General features: G+C 46.9%; 1 protein-coding gene across 1 annotated transcript; it reads right to left on the bottom strand.

The window, feature by feature from the left end:
• Positions 1–21: 21 nt before the first annotated feature.
• LOC117368671 lies at positions 22–22,763 on the bottom strand. Its single transcript, XM_033962395.1, has 7 exons — positions 22,649–22,763; positions 22,303–22,356; positions 21,567–21,794; positions 8,103–8,438; positions 568–891; positions 72–210; positions 22–34 (listed from the first exon to the last, which is right to left on the bottom strand). Exons 3-7 carry the CDS (start codon positions 21,736–21,738, stop codon positions 22–24), a joined length of 984 nt encoding a protein of 327 aa, XP_033818286.1. The 5' UTR covers positions 21,739–21,794; positions 22,303–22,356; positions 22,649–22,763.
• Between the last annotated feature and the right edge of the window lie 284 nt (positions 22,764–23,047).

Raw genomic sequence — 23,047 nt, 5'->3', positions numbered from 1 at the left:
GCTTTATCCACAAGACCTTCTTCAGTGTTTGAACCTTCAGTCCAGAAGTCTGATTAAGGGACTGACGCAACAGCCCCAGGATTTCATGCCAGCGGACAGTGGTAGCTATCCGGGGAGTGAAGATCGGATGCTTACTTTCTTTAGGCTGGTCATTAAGTGCCAGAGGTGAGATGGGGAGGAGAAAGAGCACTTCAGATCTTTTGCTGACTTCTAGAAAAAAACAAACAGAAAAATACATTAGCAATACTTACTAGCAGGGGGAAATAGTGAACATCACTATTTCAAGCCATCTTTTCTAGGAGAAAATCACCTGGACCGGATGGTACTAATAAAACAAAAAAATGAAATTGTAGATCTATTATTAAGAAATAGTAGACATCACCATTTAAAGAAACAATTTTGGGGGCAGTGAAGGACATCGGCAACTGTGGGACAAAGAGTGAGCAATGTTAGTCAAGGCGGTAGCCATTTCCCCTGTCTCAGGGGATAAGTACCTAGATTTGCTTCACTTTCTGGGCTACCCTACTATGAACCTCAGAGAGCAGAGATGGGTCTTTTGTGTCTTACCATTCTTCATTCTCACTGCACGCTTGCTTGCTTCAGCCAGAGCTGAGATTTGGATCTTTGGAGCCTCCTGCAGGAAACTCAAGACATCCTTGTAGCCCAGGTTTTGGCTGACCTTTTCCAGGTCGACTCCATGCTCCATCCACAAGGCCTTCTTCAGTTTCTGGACCTTCAATCCATAGGAGAAGATGCGATTGACCATTCTTAAGACCGTATTATAGCTGGGAGCTGACAGATCATGTGGCTCACTCCCGGGCTGGTCCAAGGCACGAAAAAGACTAGGTGAGTAGAGCCGTGGATACACAATTCTAAATTTTTCATTGGCTCCTAATGGACAAAAGAAAAGTGTCAGGACAAGATAAAGTAAATCAATGTTATTTATCAGGGAAGGAGAGAGATCAGAGACAAGGAAAGAGAACACCAAGGACTAGGTTGAAGTAGAAAGTGGCAGGAAATGAGCACCATTGGGCAGCTGGAGACAGGACTGGAACAAATCTCAGACTCAGAGCTGCCTCGACCTAGGGACTGGATGAGGCTCTGGCGAGGGCACTGGTGTTAAATGACACTAAATGCCTGGGCCGTGATGGTGCCAAACGCCTTGGCCGTGACATCACCCGGCCCATAGATTGGCAGTGGTTGCACCCTCCCTTCCACCCCCTCTCTCTCCGCCCACCCTCTCTCCCTCTCATTCAAGCGTGTGCAGCTGCTCAGCGGCCTCAGAGTGGCAATGCCCTCACACCCTACAAGAACAGCTCAGAGCTCCTCTGTCCATTCCTCAAGGCCTTGCCCCCTCAAGGGAGTGGGCCTATGACAGCACTTAGGCCCACCCCCTTGCTACAGCAGGCCTTTGATTGGTGGAACTGCTGGCCAGGTACAATGCAAGGCACGCTGGGTTTGGATGTGCAACATCCAATCCCAACATGTCTTCTAGAGAAGCACAGGACGCTGAAGCATTTAAAGTGCTTCAGCGTCTACTGCCTGCCTGCCTGGATCCAGGGCCACTGTGCTACGCCTCTCTGCCTGCCTGGACCTCCTGAAGATTAGAACCTACCCTCTACAAATTTTAGGTAAAGGGACCTGGCAGATGAACTTCAATGCAGGGAAATGCAAGGTCATGCATATAGGGAGAAAGAACCCAATGTTCAGCTACCAAATGGGGGGATTAGTATTAGAGGGAAGTAGCCTTGAAAGAGATTTGGGTGTACTGGTGGATACAACAATGAAGTCAACGGCACAATGCGCAGCAGCCGCGAAGAAGGCAAAAAGAATGTTGGGTATTATTAAGAAGGGTATTACGACCAGCACAAAAGAAGTCATCCTGTCGTTGTATTGGGCAATGGTGCACCCGCACCTGGAGTACTGTGTTCAGTATTGGTCACCGTACCTTAAGAAGGATATGGCAACACTTGAGAGGGTCCAGAGGAGAGCGACACGAATGATTAAGGGCATGGAAAACCTTTCATACACTGAAAGATTGGAGAGGCTGGGGCTCTTCTCCCTGGAAAAGCGGAGACTCAGAGGAGACATGATAGAGACCTACAAGATCATGAAGGGCATAGAGAGAGTAGAGAGGGATAGATTCTACAAACTTTCAAAACATATAAGAACAAGAGGGCATTCGGAAAAATTGGAAGGGGATAGATTCAAAACAAATGCTAGGAAGTTTTTCTTTACCCAGAGTGTGGTGGACACCTGGAATGCACTTCCAGAGGACGTAATAGGACAGAGTACGGCACTGGAGTTCAAGAAAGGATGGGACAATTTCCTGCTTTAGAAAGGGATAGAGGGGTATAGATAGGGGGCTACTGCGCAGGTCCTGGACCTGTTGGGCCGCCGCGTGAGCGGACTGCTGGGCACGATGGACCTCGGGTCTGACCCAGTGGAGGCATTGCTTATGTTCTTATGTTCTCTTGGTCCGAGCCCCGGGGAGGGGGAATAGTAGAAACTGCTGTTTGGGGGAGGGGGAGGGGAAGGGTGGAAGCTGGAAGCTTGATGACTGCTAGAGGGAAGGGGGCAAGAGGGAGAGAAGATGGAAAAATATTCTGGGGCAGGAGGGGAAGGAAAGGCGGAGAGGAGAAAATATTCAGATTCAGAGGCAGGGGCTAAACAGAGAAAAGGTGGCGAGACAAAGAATGTTGCTAAGAAGGGAGAATGAGTTTTTTAGGGGGGGGAGTGAAATAGAGGAAGATACTGCATTACATAGGGGGGATTTTTGCAGCTCAGAGGGACGGTGGAGGTGATGTTTCCATTCTGGTATTTTCTCACCTAGTTCTTAGGACACTGATCCATCCAGTTTTCTGGATAATCACAGCGAGTACACGAGAGGCCGGCTGGCATACATTGCCCTTGTTATATGCAAACCTCCTATGTGCCTTCGTGACAGACGTCCTGAAAACCAGAATGCCAAGTATGTCCTGGGGACTGGGTTGAGGAACACATGGTTAAATTATTGGATTGCGTTCGGCGTGGCTTCTGTTTTGAAACATTTGATTTTGTTTCTTGTGTATTTGGTTTGATTTGTATCCTCACTTACTCCTTGGAATACTGATTAATCCAGTTTTCTGGATATGCACAGTGAATACACATGAGCAGTGGCATAGTAAGGGTAGGAGGTACTTAGGGTAGTGGCACTCCCCGTGCCTTCCTCTACCCCCTGCTCCTTCCTATCCCCCATTCCACATGTGCTCTCCCTCCCTCCCCCTCCCCCCGTACCTCTAAATCTTCAGCAGCGAGAGTGGCTTCAGCAGCATGCAGCATTGGATTTCCCACTGACGTCACTTCCTGACCCCGTGACCCGGAAGTGATTCAGAGGGGACAAGCAGAAGTTGCACACGCTAGCGAAGATAATGCAAAGGTATGGGGAGGGATCGCACGAAAATGGCAGGGCGGAGAGGTGCCAGCGGTCCGCACCTCTCACACTACGAAACTGCACGAGATGTTTGCATGCATTGCCTTCATGACGGATGTCCAGAAAACCAGAATGCCAAAGTATGTCCTGGGGACTGGGTGGAGGAACTCCTGGTTAAATTATTGGATTGTGTTCGGCGTGGCTTCTGTTTTGAAACATTTGATTGCGCTTCTGTATTTAGCTTGATTTGTTTCCTCTCCTGCTTCTTGGGGCACTAACCAATCCAGTTTTCTGGATATCCACAGTGTATAACAGAAGTTAACCATTTCTTTTTCCTTTGTGAGGAAAGTGCTATAGAGATTTTATTTGTTTTTATATGCAAATTGACTAAGTTGATAAATATATATTCATTGAGATGCTCTTTGGCAGATATTTAGAAAATTACTTAAGACACAGCTATTTGTAGATGCCTTTCTCTAGCCAATAATTTTCCTCTCTGGCAGAGTTGATGAACTACTACTTGAAAGGGTCCAGAGAAGAGCAACTAAAATGGTTAAGGGACTGGAGGAGTTGCCGTACAGTGAGAGATTGGAGAAACTGGGCCTCTTCTCCCTTGAAAAGAGGAGACTGAGAGGGGACATGATCGAAACATTCAAGATAATGAAGGGACTAGACTTAGTAGATAAAGACAGGTTGTTTACCCTCTCCAAGGTAGGGAGAATGAGAGGGCACTCTCTAAAGTTAAAAGGGGATAGATTCCATACAAACGTAAGGAAGTTCATCTTCACCCAGAGAGTGGTAGAAAACTGGAACGCTCTTCCAGAGTCTGTTATAGGGGAAAACACCCTCCAGGGTTTCAAGACAAAGTAGATAAGGATAGGTTGTTCACCCTCTCCAAGGTAGGAAGAACGAGAGGGCACTCTCTAAAGTTAAAAGGGGATAGATTCCTTACAAATGCAAGGAAGTTCTTCTTCACCCAGAGAGTGGTAGAAATCTGGAACGCTCTTCCGGAGGCTGTTATAGGGGAAAGCACCCTCCAGGGATTCAAGACAAAGTTAGACGAGTTCCTGCTGAACCAGAATGTACGCAGGTAGGGCTAGTCTCAGTTAGGGCACTGGTCTTTGACCTAGGGGCCGCCACGTGAGCGGACTGCTGGGCATGATGGACCACTGGTCTGACCCAGCAGCGGCAATTTTTATGCTCTTAACTATTCATGATCTTTACTATGCAAGTTATGGTATTATTTTGTAGTCATGATTTCTGAGGATTGTTTGTATGTTTATTTTATCATGTTCTTGTTTTAAAATTATGTATGATATGGATCGCTCTGAAAAGAGAAGATGGAACTTCTATCTACGTGGGTGTAGTCTACAGACCTCCGACCCAATCGCAGCAAATTGATAAAGATCTGATTGTGGATCTCCAAAAGTTTGGAAAGAAAGAGGAGGTGCTGGTGCTGGGAGATTTCAACCTGCTGGATGTGGACTGGAAAGTTTTGTCTGCAGAAATGGAAAGAAGTAGGGAGATTGTGGATGCCTTTCAAGAGGCTTTGCTCAGACAAATGGTGACGGAACCCACGACGGAAAAAACGATATTGGATCTGGTCCTCACAAATGGGGAGAGTATCTCTAATGTTCGAGTGGGTGCTCACCTGGGAAGTAGCGATCATCAAACAGTTTGGTTTGATATGGGAAGTAGCGATCATCAAACAGTTTGGTTTGATATAACGGCTAAAGTGGAGAGCGGCTGCACAAAACTTAAAGTCCTAGATTTCAAACGTATGAACTTTAATATAATGGGAGAGTACCTGAAGAAAGAGAATGGGAGGACATAAGAGAAGTGGAAAAACAGTGGCCTAAGCTGAAAGGAGTGATAAAAATGGCTACGGACCTTTATATGAAGAAAATTAATAAAAACAAGAGAAAAAGGAAACCGATATGGTTCTCCAAATTACTAGCAGAGAAAATAAAGGCAAAAGAGTTGGCGTTCCTGAAATATAAAAAAACCAAGAACAGGAGTATAGAAAGGACTACTGGGTGAAACTGAAAGAAGCCAAGAGAGAGATATGTCTGGCGAAAGCGCAGGCATAAGAGCATATGGCTAAAAAAGGGAGACAAAAATTTTTTCAGATATATTAGTGAAAGGAGAAAGATGAAAAATGGAACTGCTAAACTAAAAGATGCTGGGAACTGATATGTGGAGAGTGATGAGGAAAAAGCAAAAGTGCTAAACAAATACTTCTATTCTATGTTCACAGAAGAAAATCCCGGAGAAGGACCGAGATTGCTTTGCAAAGCTACGCAAGAAAATGGAGTAGATTCTGCGCCGTTCACGGAGGAAAGTGTTTATGAGCAACTTGAAAAACTGAAGGTGGACAAAGCGATGGGACCGGATGGGATCCATCCCAGGATACTGAGGGAGCTCAGAGAGGTTCTGGTGGATCCTATTAAAGACTTGTTCAACAAATCTCTGGAGACGGGAGTGGTTCCTGGGGATTGAAGAAGAGCGGATGTGGTCCCTTATTCACAAAAGTGGTCACAGAGATGAAGCGGGGAACCTACAAGCCGGTAAGTCTCACTTCAGTTGTTGGAAAAATAATGGAAGTGTTGCTGAAAGAAAGGATAGTGAACTTCCTAAAATCTAATGGGTTACAGAATCCAAGGCAATATGGCTTTACTAAAAGTAAATCGTGCCAAAAGAACCTGATTGAATTTTTTGATTGGGTGACTTGAGAACTGAATCAAGGACATATGCTAGAAGTCATTTACTTAGATTTCAGCAAAGCCTTTGACGTGGCTCCTCATAGAAGGCTCTTGACCAAACTTGAAGGGCTGAAGTTATGACCCAAAGTGGTGAACTGGATCAGAAACTGGTTTTCGGACAGAGGGTGGTGGTTAATGGAAGTCACTCGGAGGAAGGAAAGATGAGTAGTGGAGTCCTTCAGAGTTCAGTGCTGGGGTCGATCCTGTTCAATATATTTGTGAGTGACATTGCTGAAGAGATAGAAGGTAAGATTTGTCTTTTTGCGGATGATACCAAGATTTGTAACAGAGCAGACACCGAGGAGGGAGTGAAAACCATGAAAAAGAATCTGCAAAAGTTAGATGAATGGTCTAATATCTGGCAACTAAAATTCAATGAAAAGAAATGCATTTGGGGATTAATAACTGGAAGGAACCGTATATGCTGAGAGGTGAGAGGCTGATGTGCACGGAGGGGGAGAGGGACCTTAGGGTGATAGTGACTGAAGATCTAAAGGCGAAAAAACAGTGCGACAAGGCAGTGGCTGATGCCAGAAGGATGCTGGGCTGTATAAAGAGAGGCATAACCAGTAGAAGAAAGAAGGTGTTGATGCCTCTGTACAGGTCGTTGGTGAGGCCCCACTTGGAGTATTGTGTTTAGTTTTGAAGACCGTATCTGGAAAAGGACATAAGAAGACTTGAAGTGGTCCAGAGGAGGGGGATGAAAATGATAGGAAGTATGCGCCAAAAGATGTATGAGGAGAGACTGGAAGCCCTGAATATGTATACCGTAGAGGAAAGGAGGGACAGGGGAGATATGATTCAGACGTTCAAATACTTGAAAGGTTAACGTAGAACAAAATATTTTCAAGAGAAAGGAAAATGGTAAAACCAGAGGGCATAATTTGAGGCTGAGGGGTGGGAGACTCAAGTGCAATGTAAGGAAATTCTTCTTTACGGAGAGGGTGGTGGATGCCTGGAATGCGCTCCCGAGAGAGATGATGGAGAGGAAAACGGTGACGGAATTCAAAAAAGTGTGGGATGAACACAGAGTATTTAGAATCAGAAAATAATAGTAAATATTGAAGAACTAAGGCCAGTACCGGGCAGACTTGCACGGTCTGTGTCTGTATATGGCCTTTTGGTTGAGGATGGGCTTGGGAGGGCTTCAATGGCTGGGAGGGTGTAGATGGGCTGTAGTGAGCTTTGATGGAGACTTCAGTAGTTGGAACCCATGCACAGTACTGGGTAGAGCTTTGGATTCTTACCCAGAAATAGCTAAGAAGAAAAAAAAATTTTAATTGAATCAGGTTGGGTAGACTGGATGGATCATTGGGTCTTTATCTGCCGTCATCTACTAAGATACTATGTTTAGTTTTAAACGGTATAGAAATTTTTAAAATAAATAAATAAATATACTTATGGTATTTTAATATATTCTGAATTGGAAGCCAAGAACAGGCCTCAACGAAGAGATGAAAGCACACAACGGGGGAGTTGTGAGTGCAGGATGTCAATAGATCAGCCAGATTGTATTGTTCAAAAAATCACTTTATTGATGAATATGCCGCATGGGCTCGATAGACTCGACAATGGCAGTGTTTCGGTGTCTGTGCCTCTTTCAAGAGTCTGACTTGAATGTGGCACAGTGCATACATGCACTCGAGTAGACGCGGTGTAGAGGTGTCGATTGAGAGCAAAAATGAAGACTACTGTCAGGAGAAAAACTCAAGAACACTGGAAGTAAACCCAGTTGTCTCAATCCATCCTCCTTTTCCTGGAGCCATATGGTAACCCTACCAGTATGGATTACAGGAAGGATCTCCGCATGAAGTAATTATAAGCGAAGTAGAGACAGTGAGAAAGAGAGTCAGACAGGTGACAGAAGAGAATTTCAAATAAACTGACCATCCTAAAGTTGCCCTCATGTAGGAATGGACAAGTCTTACCTCTCCGAATTACGACCAAGCACTCGTCCCCCTTGGCAGGGCTAAACAGTCTGATGTTTGGAGCCACAAACAGGAAGCTTACAGCATCTCTGTAGCCCAGGTCTTGGCTGACCCTCTCCAGGTTAAGCCTGTGCTGCTCCCACAAGAATGCCTTCAAATATTTTAACTCTTTCCCGGAGCTGTGATGTAGGTAGTGATGGATCAGCTTCACGATTTTGTCAGCCATGAAAGCCGTCCCCAGAGTGCTCTTGGGCTGCTGGCTTCCTTTAGGCTGGTCCCTCCATGGTGTAGATGAGGTGGGAAGTGAAAGGACCATTCCAGATCTTCTGCTGACTTCTAAATGAAAGAAAGAAACAAAGATAAAGAAAAAACAATGTTTAATAGCACTAGGAAGGGCAGTTGTCTCTCTTTGGTGCCATCCTTTCTGAGATGTCACAATATTGGTATAAAATGGTTCTGCGATTATGGCCACCACCCCACTCCATGTCAACATGAAGAGGTAGAAACAGAGAAATATGATGGCATATAAAGTCCAAATGGCCCTTCCGCAGCTTCCATTATCTCCTCCTCTCCCTAATACATCCCAAGTGCCTGCCCCACCCTTTCTTGGATGCAGACACAGTCTTTATCTCCACCACCTCTACTGGGAAAGTATTCTATGCATCTACCCAGTAGCGTAGCGTGGGTGAGAGGTACCCGGGGTGGTGATGCCCATCCTCCGCCCTCTTCTCCGACCCTACCCCATCTGCTTCTTCCCCACTCCCTCCTGCTGCCCGCGTGCCCTTCCCTTCCCATGTATCTCATTACATAGAAACATAGAAGATGACGGCAGAAAAGGGCCATAGCCCATCAAGTTTTTGTATCAAGTTTTTGTTTGATCAGTGTTTCCATTAGTTTGCTGACTATGGATGCGAGACTCACTGGTCTGTAATTTGCCGTCTCTGTCCTGCAGCCCTTTTTAGAAACATAGAAACATAGAAACATAGAAAGATGACGGCAGAAAAGGGCTACAGCCCATCAAGTCTGCCCACTCTACTGACCCACCCCATTAAGTCTGAGTGCATATGACTTAGTTCCTTAGCTCGACCTTCGTAGGGATCCCACGTGGATGTCCCATTTATTCTTAAAGTCGAGCACGCTGGTGGCCTTGATCACCTGCACCGGAAGTCTGTTCCATTGATCCACCACCCTTTCTGTGAAGAAGTACTTCCTGGTGTCACTACTAAATTTCCCTCCTCTAAGTTTAAGCGGGTGCCCCCTTGTGACCGAGGGTCCCTTGGGAACGAATATGTCGTCTTCCAGCTCTACACGACCTGTGACGTATTTAAATGTCTCAATCATGTCACCCCTTTCCCTGCGTTCCTCTAGAGTATAGAGCTGTAATTTGCCCAGTCTTTCTTCGTATGAGAGACCCTTGAGTCCGGAGACCATTCTAGTGGCCATCCGCTGGACCGACTCGGCTCGAAGCACATCTTTACGGTAATGTGGCCTCCAGAATTGCACACAGTATTCCAGATGAGGTCTCACCATGGCTCTATACAGTGGCATCATGACTTCAGGTTTGCGGCTGACGAAGCTTCTCTTGATACATCCCATCATTTGCCTTGCCTTGGACGAGGCCTTCTCTACTTGTTTGGCAGCTTTCATGTCTGCACTGATGATTACTCCCAAGTCCCGTTCTTCTGAAGTCCTAGCTAGTGCCTCTCCATTCAAGGTGTATGTTCTGCATGGATTTCTGCTGCCGAGATGCATGACCTTACACTTCTTAGCGTTGAATCCCAGCTGCCATGTCGAGGACCAGTTTTCCAGCGCGAGCAGATCCTGCGTCATATTATCCTTGAGATTGCTTTCACTTACTATGTTACACAGTTTGGAGGGGAATAACGTTAGCTGTTTTCCAGTCCAAGGGGATTCTTCCTGTTCCTAGGGAAAGATTGAAGAGCACGGATAATGGTTCCGCCAGGACTTCACTCAACTCTCTGAGCAACCTGGGGTGTAGGTTATCTGGTCCCATGGCTTTGTTTACCTTGAGTCTTGAAAGTTCGCAGTAGACGTTACTGGGCGAAAACTTGAAATGGGTCTTTCTGGCTTTCCCTTGTCCGTAACTGTGGACCGGATCCCGGCGCCTCACAGGTGAAGACTGAGCAGAAGTATTCATTTAGTAGTTCGGCCTTAGTGGAATCCGATTCTGCATAATTCCCATCCGATTGCCTAAGTCGTTCTATCCCATCTTTGTTTCTTTTCCTTTCACTAATATACTTAAAGAAGGATTTATCCCCTTTCTTAATGTTCCGCGCTAGATTCTCCTCTATCCGGAGCTTGGCCTCTCTGACTGCTTTTTTGACAGCTTTAGACCTATCCAGATAGTCTTCTTTTGCCTCCCGCTTTCCTAAATGTTTGTAGGCAATAAATGCCTTTTTCTTCTCTTTAACGAGGTCCAAAATTTCAATGCTGAACCACTGGGGTCTTTTGTTTCTCCGACTTTTGCTAACTATTTTTATAAAGCGATTTGTTGCTTCATGCAAGGTGGATTTCAGAGTTGACCACAGTCTCCACATTGTCAGTTGTGCTTGGTTTTGCAGCTCCCGATGGACAAACTTTCCCATGTGTCGAAGTCTGTTTCCCCTGAAGTTGAGGACTCTCATTGCTGTGTTTGATCTAGAGAAACCTTTCTTGAGGTTAAGCCATACCATGTTATGGTCACTGGAGGCAAGTGTATCGCCTACCGAAACCTCTGATATGCTGTCTCCGTTGATGAGTACCAGGTCCAGTATTGCCTGGTCTCTAGTGGGCTCCAATACCATTTGTCTGAGTCGTGCACCCTTTATGGAGGCTAATATTCTTCTGCTGCCACAGGTAGTGGCAGAGAGTGTGTTCCAATCTGAATCGGGCATGTTGAAGTCCCCTAGCAGTATTGTGTCCCTCGCAAAGTGATGTTCTCTATATCTTCGATCAGTTCTATATCTTTGTCTTCCTGTTGTCTTGGAAGTCTATATATCCCACCAAGGTACAGGCATTTTTCGTTCCCTCTGGTCAGGTGCACCCAGAGAGATTCCCCGGTGTATCTAACATCCGTGATTCTGGTAGTTTTGATGTTTTCTTTAGTGTATAGTGCCACCCCTCCTCCTAACTTGCCCTCTCTGTCCCGACGAAGTAAGATGTAGCCCGGTATGACCATATCCCACCCGTGCGAGTCCGTGAACCAGGTCTCGGATATTGCCACTACGTCTAGGTCTGCGTTCCTTATTTCAGTCTCTAATTCCAAAATTTTATTGCCCAAACTGTGTGCATTAACATACATAGCCCTCCAAACCTTATTGTTGTTAAGCCCCTGCGAAGAGATTCCCTTCTGATGTAGTGTGACTCCTAAATTATTGTGTATAGTATGGGTACTTACCTTGGATTCAGATATGTGGTTGTGACTCGCCTCCTCAGGATAGTTTCTTACCGCTCTGGAATGTGAGTGGGTACCCTCCCCCAACTTACCTAGTTTAAAGCCCTGCGGAGTAGGCGGGCTAGACGATGTCCAAATACGTTCTTACCTCTCCTGGTCAGGTGGAGTCCCTCCGGTCCCTGTAGTCCCTGGAATCCAAAGTTCATCTCTATGCACCCATCCGCGAAGCCACTCGTTAGTCCTTTGAATGCGCTCTTCTCTGGCTCTGCCTATGCCTCTCACTGGGAGGATCGATGAGAAGACCACCTGTGCTCCTATCTGCTTCAGCTTCTTACCCAGGGCTCCAAAGTCTTTGGGTATGTTCTCCGAGGTGTTTCTGGCAGTGTCGTTCGTACCTACATGGATAAGAAGCATGGGGAAATGGTCCTGGGGCTTTAGAAGTTTATCTAGACAGGTGGTGACATCCCGGATCCTGGCTCCAGGGAGACAGCAGACCTCCCTCGAATGCATGTCCGGTCTGTAAATTGGTCCCTCGGTGCCCTTCAGCATGGAGTCCCCAATGACCACCACTCTGCGCTCCATCCGGGGGGGGCCGATCAGTGAACCCCTGAATTGAAGCTGTGTGCTGGGTATCCTCCTGAGCCTCTTCCGGCATCTCTTCGACGGATCCATCTTGTAAGATCTGGAATCTGTTCCTCAGGGTGAGTTGTGGGGGTCAATGTAGAACTACCCTGTTTGTGAGAAAAAAAAGAAGAAGAAACTGGGAAAAGGGGGGGGGGGTTCTGTTCTTGCCCGTGGAGGAGGTTACCAGCTGCCAGGAACCAGCATCTCCAATCATTTCCTGCACCCCAGTTGTTGACTTCAAAGATGGAGGCTTGGGTGTCTCGAGGATGGATTTGCCATGGATCTGCTCTGTGATATGGGTTAGCACCATCGATGAAGGCCTCGTCCTCCCTGATGCTCAAGCGCTTCACCTCCTCCCTGAGGTTCCACAGTTCCTGCTAGAGGTCTCCGTCTAACTGGCCCACCTCCTCTGTCTGTGTTGAGACTGTAGTGGCCTCGGTCTCCACAGAGACCTCCGCCCTCCGTCCAGTGTCTCCCTACTCCTTCTGTACACAGTCCCTGGCCATCCCCTGGGTCCCTCCGGCGACTGGTGTGTTGAACTTGATAGTACTCTTGATGCTCCGTGTCCTCCCTGCCATTTCCAAGTCACTGTTAGGCCTGCTTGTTTGAGAGAAAGAGTCTGAGAGATTAGCGTTAAAAAGAAAAAGTTTGAGATTGGAGAGTTTGAGAGATTCAAGAGAAGACTGTCCTCCTGATTGAGAGTGTGCAAGAAGAGTGTATGAAGAGTGCCTGCTTTCGTGGAAGAAGGGTTGCCTGTTTGAGTGTGCAAGAAGTGTATGAAGAGTGTGCCTGTTTGAGGGTAAGAAGAAGAGTGTGCCTGCTTGTAAGAAGAGTTGCCTGATTGAGAGTTGCCTGTTTGAGAGTTGCCTGTCTGAGAGGTTAGATTTGGCCCTTCTCGAGGCCCTTCGCCACGCGCCGAACGGCTGCGTGCTGTTGGCCTGCCTCCTTTTATGGAGGGGCCCAGGCGCCTTCTGCTGATGCGGTGGGGGTGGGCGGAGTTACTCTCGCCGCTGCCCCGATGGAAGTTTGTAGCTTTGCCGCTCGCCTGAAGAAGGATTTATCCCACTTTTTAATGTTCTTTGCTAGATTCTCTTCCATCCAGAGTTTGGCCTCTCTGACTGCTGTTTTGACAGCTCTAGACTTGGCCAGATAGTCTTCTTTAGCTTCTAGTTTTTCTGATTGTTTGCAGGAGATAAAATGCTCTTTTCTTCTTTTTTACGAGGTCCGAGATCTCCGCAGAGAACCACTGAGGTTTATTGTTTCTCCGCCGTTTACTTACTGTTTTTATATAGAGGTTGGTTGCTTCGTGTAGGGTAGATTTCAGAGCTGAGGTATTTAAACGTCTCTATCACATATCCCCTCTCCCGCCTTTCCACTAAAGTATACAGATTGAGATCTTTAAGTCTGTCCCCATATGCCATGTCACGAAGACCACACACCATTTTAGTAGCCTTCCTCTGGACCGACTCCATCCTTTTTATGAGAAATAATGTTTATTAAACAGCAGTACGATACGAACATTTGAGCAATGAAGTCATTTTACAAGATGATCAAACTTTCCCAAATCCCCAACCCACCCCATCCTCCCCCCACCCTCATCCCTCCCCATCCCACCCCACCCGGGCAGCAACAGCGGAAGAGAACATAATAGGAAAAAAACCCTATAGCAGCAAAATAGTAGTCAGATCAGTCAGTCCATAGTTGTTGTTGAATGGGTGTGACAAATGTTAAACTAAACAAGTACCAGCATTGTCGGAACAGCCTGCCCTTTTTAGTTTGCAAATCCACAATGTCCCTTCTTTCCAACAGCATTTGCTGCAGCATAAGTGATCGCCACTGTTGTAGAGAAGGAGGCTGAGGTGAGAGCCACTGTGTCAAAATGCATTTCCTGCCCATAAGTACAGTCTTTCGGAGAAAGGCCGCACATCCTGGTTTTGGTGGATGAAAACGAATTTGTGAAGTAAGAAGAAAACTGGGATGCAACCTCCACGAACATCCCCATAGTGCAGCCAACGTGGGCATTAAGTTCAGCCAAAATGCAGACACCAAGGGGCATGTCCAAAACATGTGTCCAAAAGATGCCATAGGAGAGGAGCATTTTCCACAACCAGAAGATGTACTCATCCCCATTATCATAGCCCTCTTGGGTGGGTAAAACGCTCGCAGCAAAAACTTATAATTACGCTCTTTCTCCGGCGAAGACAAAGTAGGATCACGTCCCACGCGAAGTCCCTTTCGTAGCATATCATCAGATATTGGTACCTGCAGGTCAGCCGACCATTTCTGGGCAAGAGAAATAAAATCCAACTCTCCAGATAGGTCTTGCAAGAATTTATGGTAAAATTTTAGAGGTACATGGTCGTGTGCCGTAAGGTCGAGAGCTTCTCGTAAGCTAGATTGAACCACATCTCTCAACAGTGCAGGAGTCAAAGTCTGTATGTAGTGGCACAGTTGTCGATGAGCAAACCAGTCCCCAGTAACAAAAGTAAATTCCCTCTGTAGGTCATTAAGTGGGGTCGGAGTACCCACATCCTGCACCGCCTGGAACAAGTAATGAAGACCCAGAGTAGTCCAGCGGCCAAAAACAGGAGAGTCCATGCCTGGCGGGAATGCTCCGTTGCCCGCCACAGGAAAATAAGGCGTTGTTTCAGAAGAAATTTTCAATAACCGACATAGCTTTCTCCAAGCTGTTCGCAGTACCTGCAAGAAAGGATGGCTGTGTAGAGAGGGCAAATCAGGTAACTGTCGAACATGTAAAAGGAAACTGAAATGATACGGTCGGAACTCAAAACATTCATTCTCAGGCTGGGAAAACCATGAGGTATTACAAAACCAATCGTGTAGGTGTCTAAATTGGCATGCAAGGGCAAATCGGGAAATATCCAGTAAGCCCAGCCCCCCCCGATGTCTTGGCAGCATCAACTTGGACAAAGCTATCCTAGCCCGCCTTCCCTGCCATAAATAAGCGGAGAGATGAGAGTTTAGCCGTGCCAAGTGTCTAGGTGTAAGCATGATTGGCAGCATTTGCATAATGTAGAGCCATTGCGGCAAAAGCATCATATTGTACAGTGCTATACGGCCAGAAAGTGACAAGGGGAGCTTCCTCCAACCCGTGAGAGTGGATAGGGTACGCTGAAATAAGGGTGTGACGTTGATGGAATACAGCCTGTCCAGGTCCTGAGGGATCACTACCCCCAAATAGGTCAGCTGAGACGTAGCCCACTGTAAAGGAAAATCTCCCTGCCAACCCAGACGCACCCCTGGTGATGTGGGCAACGCTATGGATTTCTGCTTATTGAGCACCAGACCTGAATAAAGATTAAATTCATCCAGAAGTTCCAGAGCTCGAGGCAAAGAGCGATGCGGATCGCCCAAGGTAAGCAGAAGGTCATCCGCGAACGCCAGCACCCTCAGCTGAGAGGAGCCCTCAGGTAACCCCACTATCTCATCGTCCCTCTGCAATGTGCGGAGTAGGGGATCTAAGTATAAAAGAAAAAGAAGGGGCGATAACGGACATCCCTGACGCGTCCCTCTGCCCACCACAAAAAAGGAAGAGCGCACTCCATTAACCAAAACCGATGCCCTGGGTCTCAAGTAGAGCGAGCGAATCAACGCCAGGTAACTATCAGGGAATCCCATATAATGCAGCACCTGAAAAAGGTAATGCCAGTGGACTTTATCAAAAGCCTTAGCCGCATCCAACCCAACCAACAACCCTGAAGTGTGGGTCCGCTGGGCTCGCGAAAAGGCCAATAGCACCCGGCGTACATTAATTACCGATTGACGAGATCGTACAAAGCCCACCTGTTCCGGCACAATCACGGCAGGAAGCAGGGAGGCCAGCCTGTCCGCCAAAATACGGGCCAAGATTTTCAGGTCCACATTCAGCAGTGATATCGGACGGTATGATTCAATATCCGTCGGTGGTTTAGACGGTTTTGGGATCAAAGTTATCAAAGCATCATTTGCATACCGCGGGAAGGCGCCGGAGTTCTGTACCGCAGAGTAAAAATTTAAGAGAGACCCCCCTATGGAGGTCGCCAAGATCTTATAAAACTCCGGAGAGAAGCCGTCCGGACCCGGAGCCGTACACGGTTTCAGAGTTTTAATCGCCTGTAACACTTCTGGGAGCTGCAATTGTCTATCCAACCGAGATATTTGAACCGCCGATAGTTTGGGCATCCCAGCGTCCTCTAAGTAATCCCCCACGTCCGGGCCCGTATAGGGACCGGGGGACAAGTAAAAGTCTTCAAAGTAATTTTTAAAACAAGTGGAAATATCGTCCGCGGATGTCAGTATTTTCCCCGACTTCTCCTTCAACATTGCGATATATCGAGATCCCTTCCAACTCTTGGCGACGGAAGCTAACAACTTCCCGGTTTTATTGCCATATTTATAAAATTGATATTTGCGAAAAAATAATAATTTCTTAGTGCGCTCATGGATGAGAGAGTTTAACTCCGCCAAAGCGGCGGAATATGCCTCCCTAGAAGTCGGAGAAGGAGAATGTAGTAACTCCCGTTTCAATTGAGTCGACTGTTTCTCCAATAATACTATACGGTGGGCAATTCTCCGAGTTCTAGCGGCCACATAAGCAATCACCTCCCCGCGTAACACCGCCTTGGCAGCGTCCCAGAACAATATGGGTTGATTTAAATGTTGAGCATTAAAAGCACTGTATTCCTCCCATTTCCCAGATAAAAATTCCCTAAAGTGAGGATCAGAATGCAAGTAAGAGGGAAATCTCCATCCCGACCCGACACCCACCGATCCCCCCACTGCTACATCCAGCCATATCATATGATGGTCAGAGATTTCAAGGGGGCCTATTGTTGCCTCAGAAACCCAAGCAAATTTGTGTTCAGAAATCAAAGTGTAATCAATTCTGGAAAATGTTCCATGAGCCCTGGATTGATGTGTATAATCTCTGTCAGTGGGGTGGAGCAACCGCCAGGGATCCACCAACCCCAAAGTCCGACACAGATAGGGAACACCCTTTGTCTGTCTCGCCGTCGTGGGTCCCAACCCTCCTGAGCGATCCACACCAGGATCCAGAACCTGATTCAAGTCACCCACCAGTATCAGCGGGTCACCTGAATGTTGCAAACAAACATTAACCAGATTTTGAAAAAAAGAGTGTTGGTATCCATTAGGGCCATATCCCACTAGTAACCTGAACGACCCGCCCGGACCAGTCACCCTCACCAGCAAGTATCGACCATCAGTGCCACGCCTCAGGACCTGGACAGAGCATGGTAAACCCTTTCTAATCAATATAGCCACCCCCGCCCTCCTCCCTGATGAAGATGCGTAATATAGGTCCCCAACCCAACCTCTCTTCAGTTTTTGGTGTTCTGTGTCAGTAAGTCTAGTTTCCTGGAGGCAGGCTATGTCAACTGAATGATGTTTCAACTGTGACAGAATCTTTGTACGCTTGGTAGGCGAGGTAATGCCGGATACATTCCAGGAAAGTATACGAAAATTCCTAGCACCCATGATTCTCCCCACTACTCAAGTCAGTATACAAAAACCATCCCATAAGGAGAGTCCCGGGGCGCCCAGCCTCACCCCAAGACTGTACAAACACACTCCATTCATACCATGCACAATGTCCCAAAAAATACAGCAACCATAGAGAACACTGATATAAAAACACAATCTGCCCTATAAGTACCGCTGTTGCCACCCAGGAATATCCCTCCCCCCAAAACCCCCCAACACTTCTCACCACTCCCAACGTGTGGGAGAAAAAAGAAAAGTCACGATAGATGTCTCTCCCAGGGCCACCCCGGCCTGCAAGAGGATAAACTCAGGGAATTTTCAACACATGGTCTCCCTATAAGAATACATGGTAACAGCAAAAAACAATCCACACATGTCAGTTCCAGAGAGGGCACAAACCCCAATGTCAAACCTGTCCTGAGTCGGGTCTTTTAAGCAAGGCAATAAATTCAGCAGCCGCCTCAGATGATTGGAATGATTTCCAGACGCCATTGTTAAGGATCCGCAATTGAGCCGGATAGTTGAACTGGAATCTGGTTTTGAGCTCAGACAGTTGTGTGCAGAGTGAGTAGAATGGTCGCCTCCGTTCCTGTAAAGCCAGTGAAAAATCCTGGCTGATTCTGATCAGAGTGCCATCATATTTCAAGGCATCTCGTTTATTCCAATAAAGTTGTAACAGTTCCACCTTATGGCGAAAATTGAGCACCTTCATGATGACAACACGTGGTCGGGCCTCCAAGTCAGGGCGCCGGCCCAAGCGGTGTGCCCGTTCAATTCGTAGAGGCCCAAACGATGGGTGTAAGGGTAATTCCTCCTTCAGCCACTTTTCCAGGACCTCCAACAGGTCTCGGTCAGGGATCGTCTCCGGGATTCCCAGCAAGCGCAGGTTCGAGCGTCTCGAACGATTTTCCAAATCGTCCAGTTTCTCAGCCTGCGCCCGAACCTGCGCCCGCAACTCCCCCAAATCTGTGCCCTGAGTCGACGAGGTATCTTCCAAAGTGGAGACCCGTTGCTCCAGCTCGGTCGTGCGAGCCGCTGCCGCCGCCAGCAGAGTTTCAACATTGGAGATCTGCGCTGTTATGATTTCTAACTTAGGCCCCAATACCTGCGCCAGTGCGTCCTTAATATCACTCAGGGCGGTCTCGGTGAGATTCGAGACCGCCGCCGCGGGGCTCGTCGCCATTTTGTTTGCCCCAGGCCGTGCTCGATCTCGCTCTTTTCGTGCGGATTTGGGTTGCATAGATTCCTGCGATCTCGTGAGGTATCGGTCCATGCACCCAAACCGAGCTCGGAAGCAAGGGCAGTGCGGGAGAGGCAGCGAAAATTCGTTGGTTATTGACAAGTAAGCAGGGTAGCCCCGGAGCGAGCAAGGATGCGTCCTCACGCGCTCATGGCATCACGTGACCTCTCCTCCATCCTTTTTATATCTTTTTGAAGGTGCGGACTCCAGAATTGTTCAAAATATTCTAAATAAGGCCCCACCAGAGTCTTATACAGGGGTATCAATACCCACTTGCATGTAGGGAGACGTAGTTATGGAGATTTTCTTATGAGACATAAAGTCTAGAGTGATGGGATTACCAAGTCACCAGTGACAGGCTGGGCCATTTCTGATTTTATGCTCAGCACCTCTATGAGCACATAAATCCACTTTCTTTATTAAAAGCAGAAGATATACTGGAAATGAAAAAGAACTGATAGCTCAGGGGCCCAGAAATAAAATAACTTATCTCAAGTCACACACATAAACAAAGAGTTACTGACAGAGCAGGGGCTTAGAGCTGAGACACAGGGAGATAAAGCACAGTTACTTACCGTAACAGGTGTTATCCAGGGTCAATAGGCAAATATTCTCACAAATGGGTGACGTCACCAACGGAGCCCCGGTACGGACCACTTTAAAAGTGCATCACCACTTTAAATGTTTAGAAAGTTCACATTAGCCCGAACCATGCATACGCTAGTGCCTTCCCACCCAACGTAGGGCATGCGGTTCCTCAGTTAAGATAAGCCAGCTAAGAAGCCAACCCGGGGAGGTGAGTGGGATGTGAGAATATCTGCCTGCTGTCCCTGGATAATACCTGTTACGGAAAGTAACTGTGTTTTATCCCAGGACAAGCAGGTAGCATATTCTCACGAATTGTTGACCTCCAACCTAACAGAGATGGGATGGTGGGAGTGTTGGCCTAAGAAAATAAATTTTGTAATACAGATTGGCCGAAGTTCCCATCCCATCTGGAGAAAGATTCTATACAGTAGTGAGCAGTGAATGTATGAACTGAGGACCAGGTGGCAGCTTTACAGATTTCCTCAATGGGCGTAGATCTAAGGAAAGCAACAGAAGCTGCCATAGCTCTAACTTTGTGGGTTGTGACATGACTCACCAGTGCCAGTCCAGTCTGAGCATAACAAAACGAGATGCAGGCAGCCAGTTGGAAATCGTTCTCTTGGATATAGGATGCCCCAACTTGTTTAGATCAAAAGAAATGAAAAGTTGGGGAGATGTTCGTTGTGGCTTTGTCCGGTCAATATAATAGGCCAAAGCCCGCTTACAGTCCAAAGTATGCAAAGTAGTTTCTTCAGCATGAGAATGAGGTTTAGGAAAAAACAATTGACTGATTGAGATGAAATGCAGTGACAACTTTTGGAACAAACTTTGGATGTGTACGCAGAACCACCTTGTCATGATGAAAAACTGTGAAGGATGGATCTGCTACTAATGCTTGTAATTCACTGACCCTCCTGGCAGAGGTGAGAGCAATAAGGAAGACCACTTTCCAGGTAAGAAACTTGAGATGAGTTGTGGCCATTGGTTCAAATGGTGGCTTCATCAAGCTGGAAAGAACCACATTAAGGTCCCAGACGACAGGTAGAGGCTTGAGAGGTGGTTTTTTGCCAGCACCGTTGGTGCGGCTCTGCGCTCCGGCGATGAGGAGGCCGATGTCGAGGCACTCACTGCAATAGGAGCCAAGCACTTTTTGGGTCTCCTCAAGGTCTGTAGGACTTGGTTCACTGCTGAAGTGACCTGAGGACCCGAAGGGGTGGGGGAAGGCTTCTTAGTCGGCTTACCCACTGCATGCGATACCGAAGATGATTCCATCGACGTCAGAGGTTGCGGTGTCAACTTTGGTGCGGACCCCATCGTCGGTGCTGGTGTCGAATCACCCTCCAACTGAGAATCTGATGTTTTTTAAGGATTCTCTTCTGGAGGGAGGAACAACGAGTGCAAGATTCAGCCCTGTGCTCTGGCCCCAGACACTGGAGACACCAGCGACGCGGATCTGTGATGGAAATCGGGTGAGCACACCGTCTGCACTTCTTAAAACCCGTTTGAGGATGGGACATTGAGGGAAAAATAGCCTTGGCAAAATCGAAGGTCGAGACTTGAGGAGTGGAACAGGCCCTGCTGGGCCAAACCCGCAAAACTGAGAAAGTAAAAAAAAATTTTTTTTTTTTTTTTTTAAAATACTGTAAAAATGAAAGAAAAAAAGAAAGAAAATGAATACTGACAAAAAAAGTTTGAAAATGTGCCGTGTGAGCGGGAAGGCAGCAAAAAAACTATCAACGACCATTGATGAGTGACTTCTTAGCTCCGCGGAAACTAGGAAACCGAGGGACCGGGCACCCTAGGTCGGGCAGGAAGGCACTCGCTCATGCGCGGTTTGGGCTATCACAAACTTTCTAAACACTTAAAGTGGCAATGCACTTTTAAAGTGGTCCGTACCAGGGCTCCGTCGGTGATGTCACCCATTCGTGAGAATATGCTGCTTGCTTGTCCTGGGATACAGTGACTCACCCCAGAGTCACACATGCACAGAGTCAGGGAAAGGTTCCTTTCAATTCTAGGATGGTGAAAAGAAGGGAAAAGCTTCAAATTTACCACAGGATTTGGGAAGAAAGCAGGTGTACAGGAGATGACAAGGGGAGGAAGTGGGTATACACACCTGATTGCCAACAGACCACACACTTTCGAGTGCTTGTCGGACCCAGCAGTCTGACGCTCGGTACCTGCTGTAAGTATTGCAGACTGTTCTTGTAGCCTAAGTTCACACAGGTTTTCTCCAGATTAATGCTGTGCTTCACCCTCGCTGTCTTCTTCAGCTCCTTCAGTTTCATTCCGGAGCGGATCTTGCACAGAAAGCTGCACAACCAATCCAGGAGCTCATCGTGGGCTGCCGGGAAAGAGGGGGGACACTGGCTGTGACCAGAACCTCAGATAAGGATTTGGGAGAGTGGTCTGACTGTGTATCACTTGAGTCAAACTGGGGCAAAACCTGGGTTTTGGTCCCTTTCCTACCCTCCAGGTCTATCCTCTCTTATTACAGTAGAGACTCTTCTCCCTCTTCTGCCATGGATCTCAAGTGAAAATATTTGTTAACAGAATGATTAGGGGGCTGTCATATATTGATGGTGGGAATTTTGCCCACCTTCCTCCTCTCTAGTGGATCTACCCTCAAGTATTCTGAATTGGTGAACGCAACTGTAAAATCAAAATGGCCGACCTGGTACAATTCTAGAAGGACATAGAGAGTATCTTCAACATCTGAATGCTAGAAGGGACTGTTTTTTGATAGAGAGAAAGAGTTTGGAGGAGAGAAAGCTGCTATGATAGTGGAGACCCACGAAAAGATGTCTTTCAGAGAGCTAATCTCTCTATCAGGTGGAGCACACAATACTTACTCAGTATACGGTAACGTGTCTCCCTGGCCAGGGCTCCAGGAGTGGACTTCAGTTCTGAATACAAAAAAGAGAAATGGGACCCTTTGTTACTGAGTAAGAATCAAGATTAACACCATTTAGGTGCTCTGGGAACAGGTAGACCTTGAGGTTCAGAGAGATGAGTAGACAAGGCCTTCCTTATTTTTTAACCCAAATTATTTTGACGGCAGGGAGGAGGTTTATAATTTCAGACAAAGCAAAACCAAAATGTAGGAATTTGAGTTTCACATAAAAGGTTACGGGGGAAATGTCAAAGTTCCATCTAAAGGAGGTAAAATTAAAGGAACCCGGATCAGGCTTCTCTTACCTGCTTTTGGAACATTGGGTATATGCTTCTTGTTGTCTCTTGTCCAAATATCTGGCTTGGAGATGTGGAGGAAGCTAGGCGCTGGCTGTGAAAAGATCCAAGGGCTGTCTTGGCCTTTTTCTGTTTCATGGTTAGTAGTAGATTGGGTTTTTGGTGTGTCTAGAAGAACAAAGAAACTCAGGACAGAGGGCTTAGTGGAATGGTAATCAATACCATTTCACATTATCATGTGTGACCGGGTGCGGTGGCCAATGATTTTAAGGTGAGCATACTAAAAGAAAAATTTAAGACAATCCAAGAATGTAAGACTTTTGAAATCAAAATGATAAAATATTTTGATACCCACTGGACAGGACTCAACAAGGACCTTGGCTTCCTTTCCCACTACAAAGAAACTTA

The sequence above is a fragment of the Geotrypetes seraphini genome, chromosome 10, assembly GCF_902459505.1.
Source record: "Geotrypetes seraphini chromosome 10, aGeoSer1.1, whole genome shotgun sequence".
Classification (NCBI taxonomy): Eukaryota; Metazoa; Chordata; class Amphibia; order Gymnophiona; family Dermophiidae; genus Geotrypetes; species Geotrypetes seraphini.
This window is presented reverse-complemented; position numbering and strand designations above follow the sequence as displayed.

What these genes read in the sequence shown, in the direction of transcription:
- LOC117368671 (XM_033962395.1), bottom strand. Translation starts at nt 21,738, where the DNA reads ATGAAACTGAAGGAGCTGAAGAAGACAGCGAGGGTGAAGCACAGCATT. An exon ending in TGTGGTCTGTTGGCAATCAG is followed by an intron (nt 8,439 to 21,566) that starts GTGTGTATACCC and finishes TCTTTCATTTAG; the next exon opens with AAGTCAGCAGAAGATCTGGA. An exon ending in CTTGGTCGTAATTCGGAGAG is followed by an intron (nt 892 to 8,102) that starts GTAAGACTTGTC and finishes TTTGTCCATTAG; the next exon opens with GAGCCAATGAAAAATTTAGA.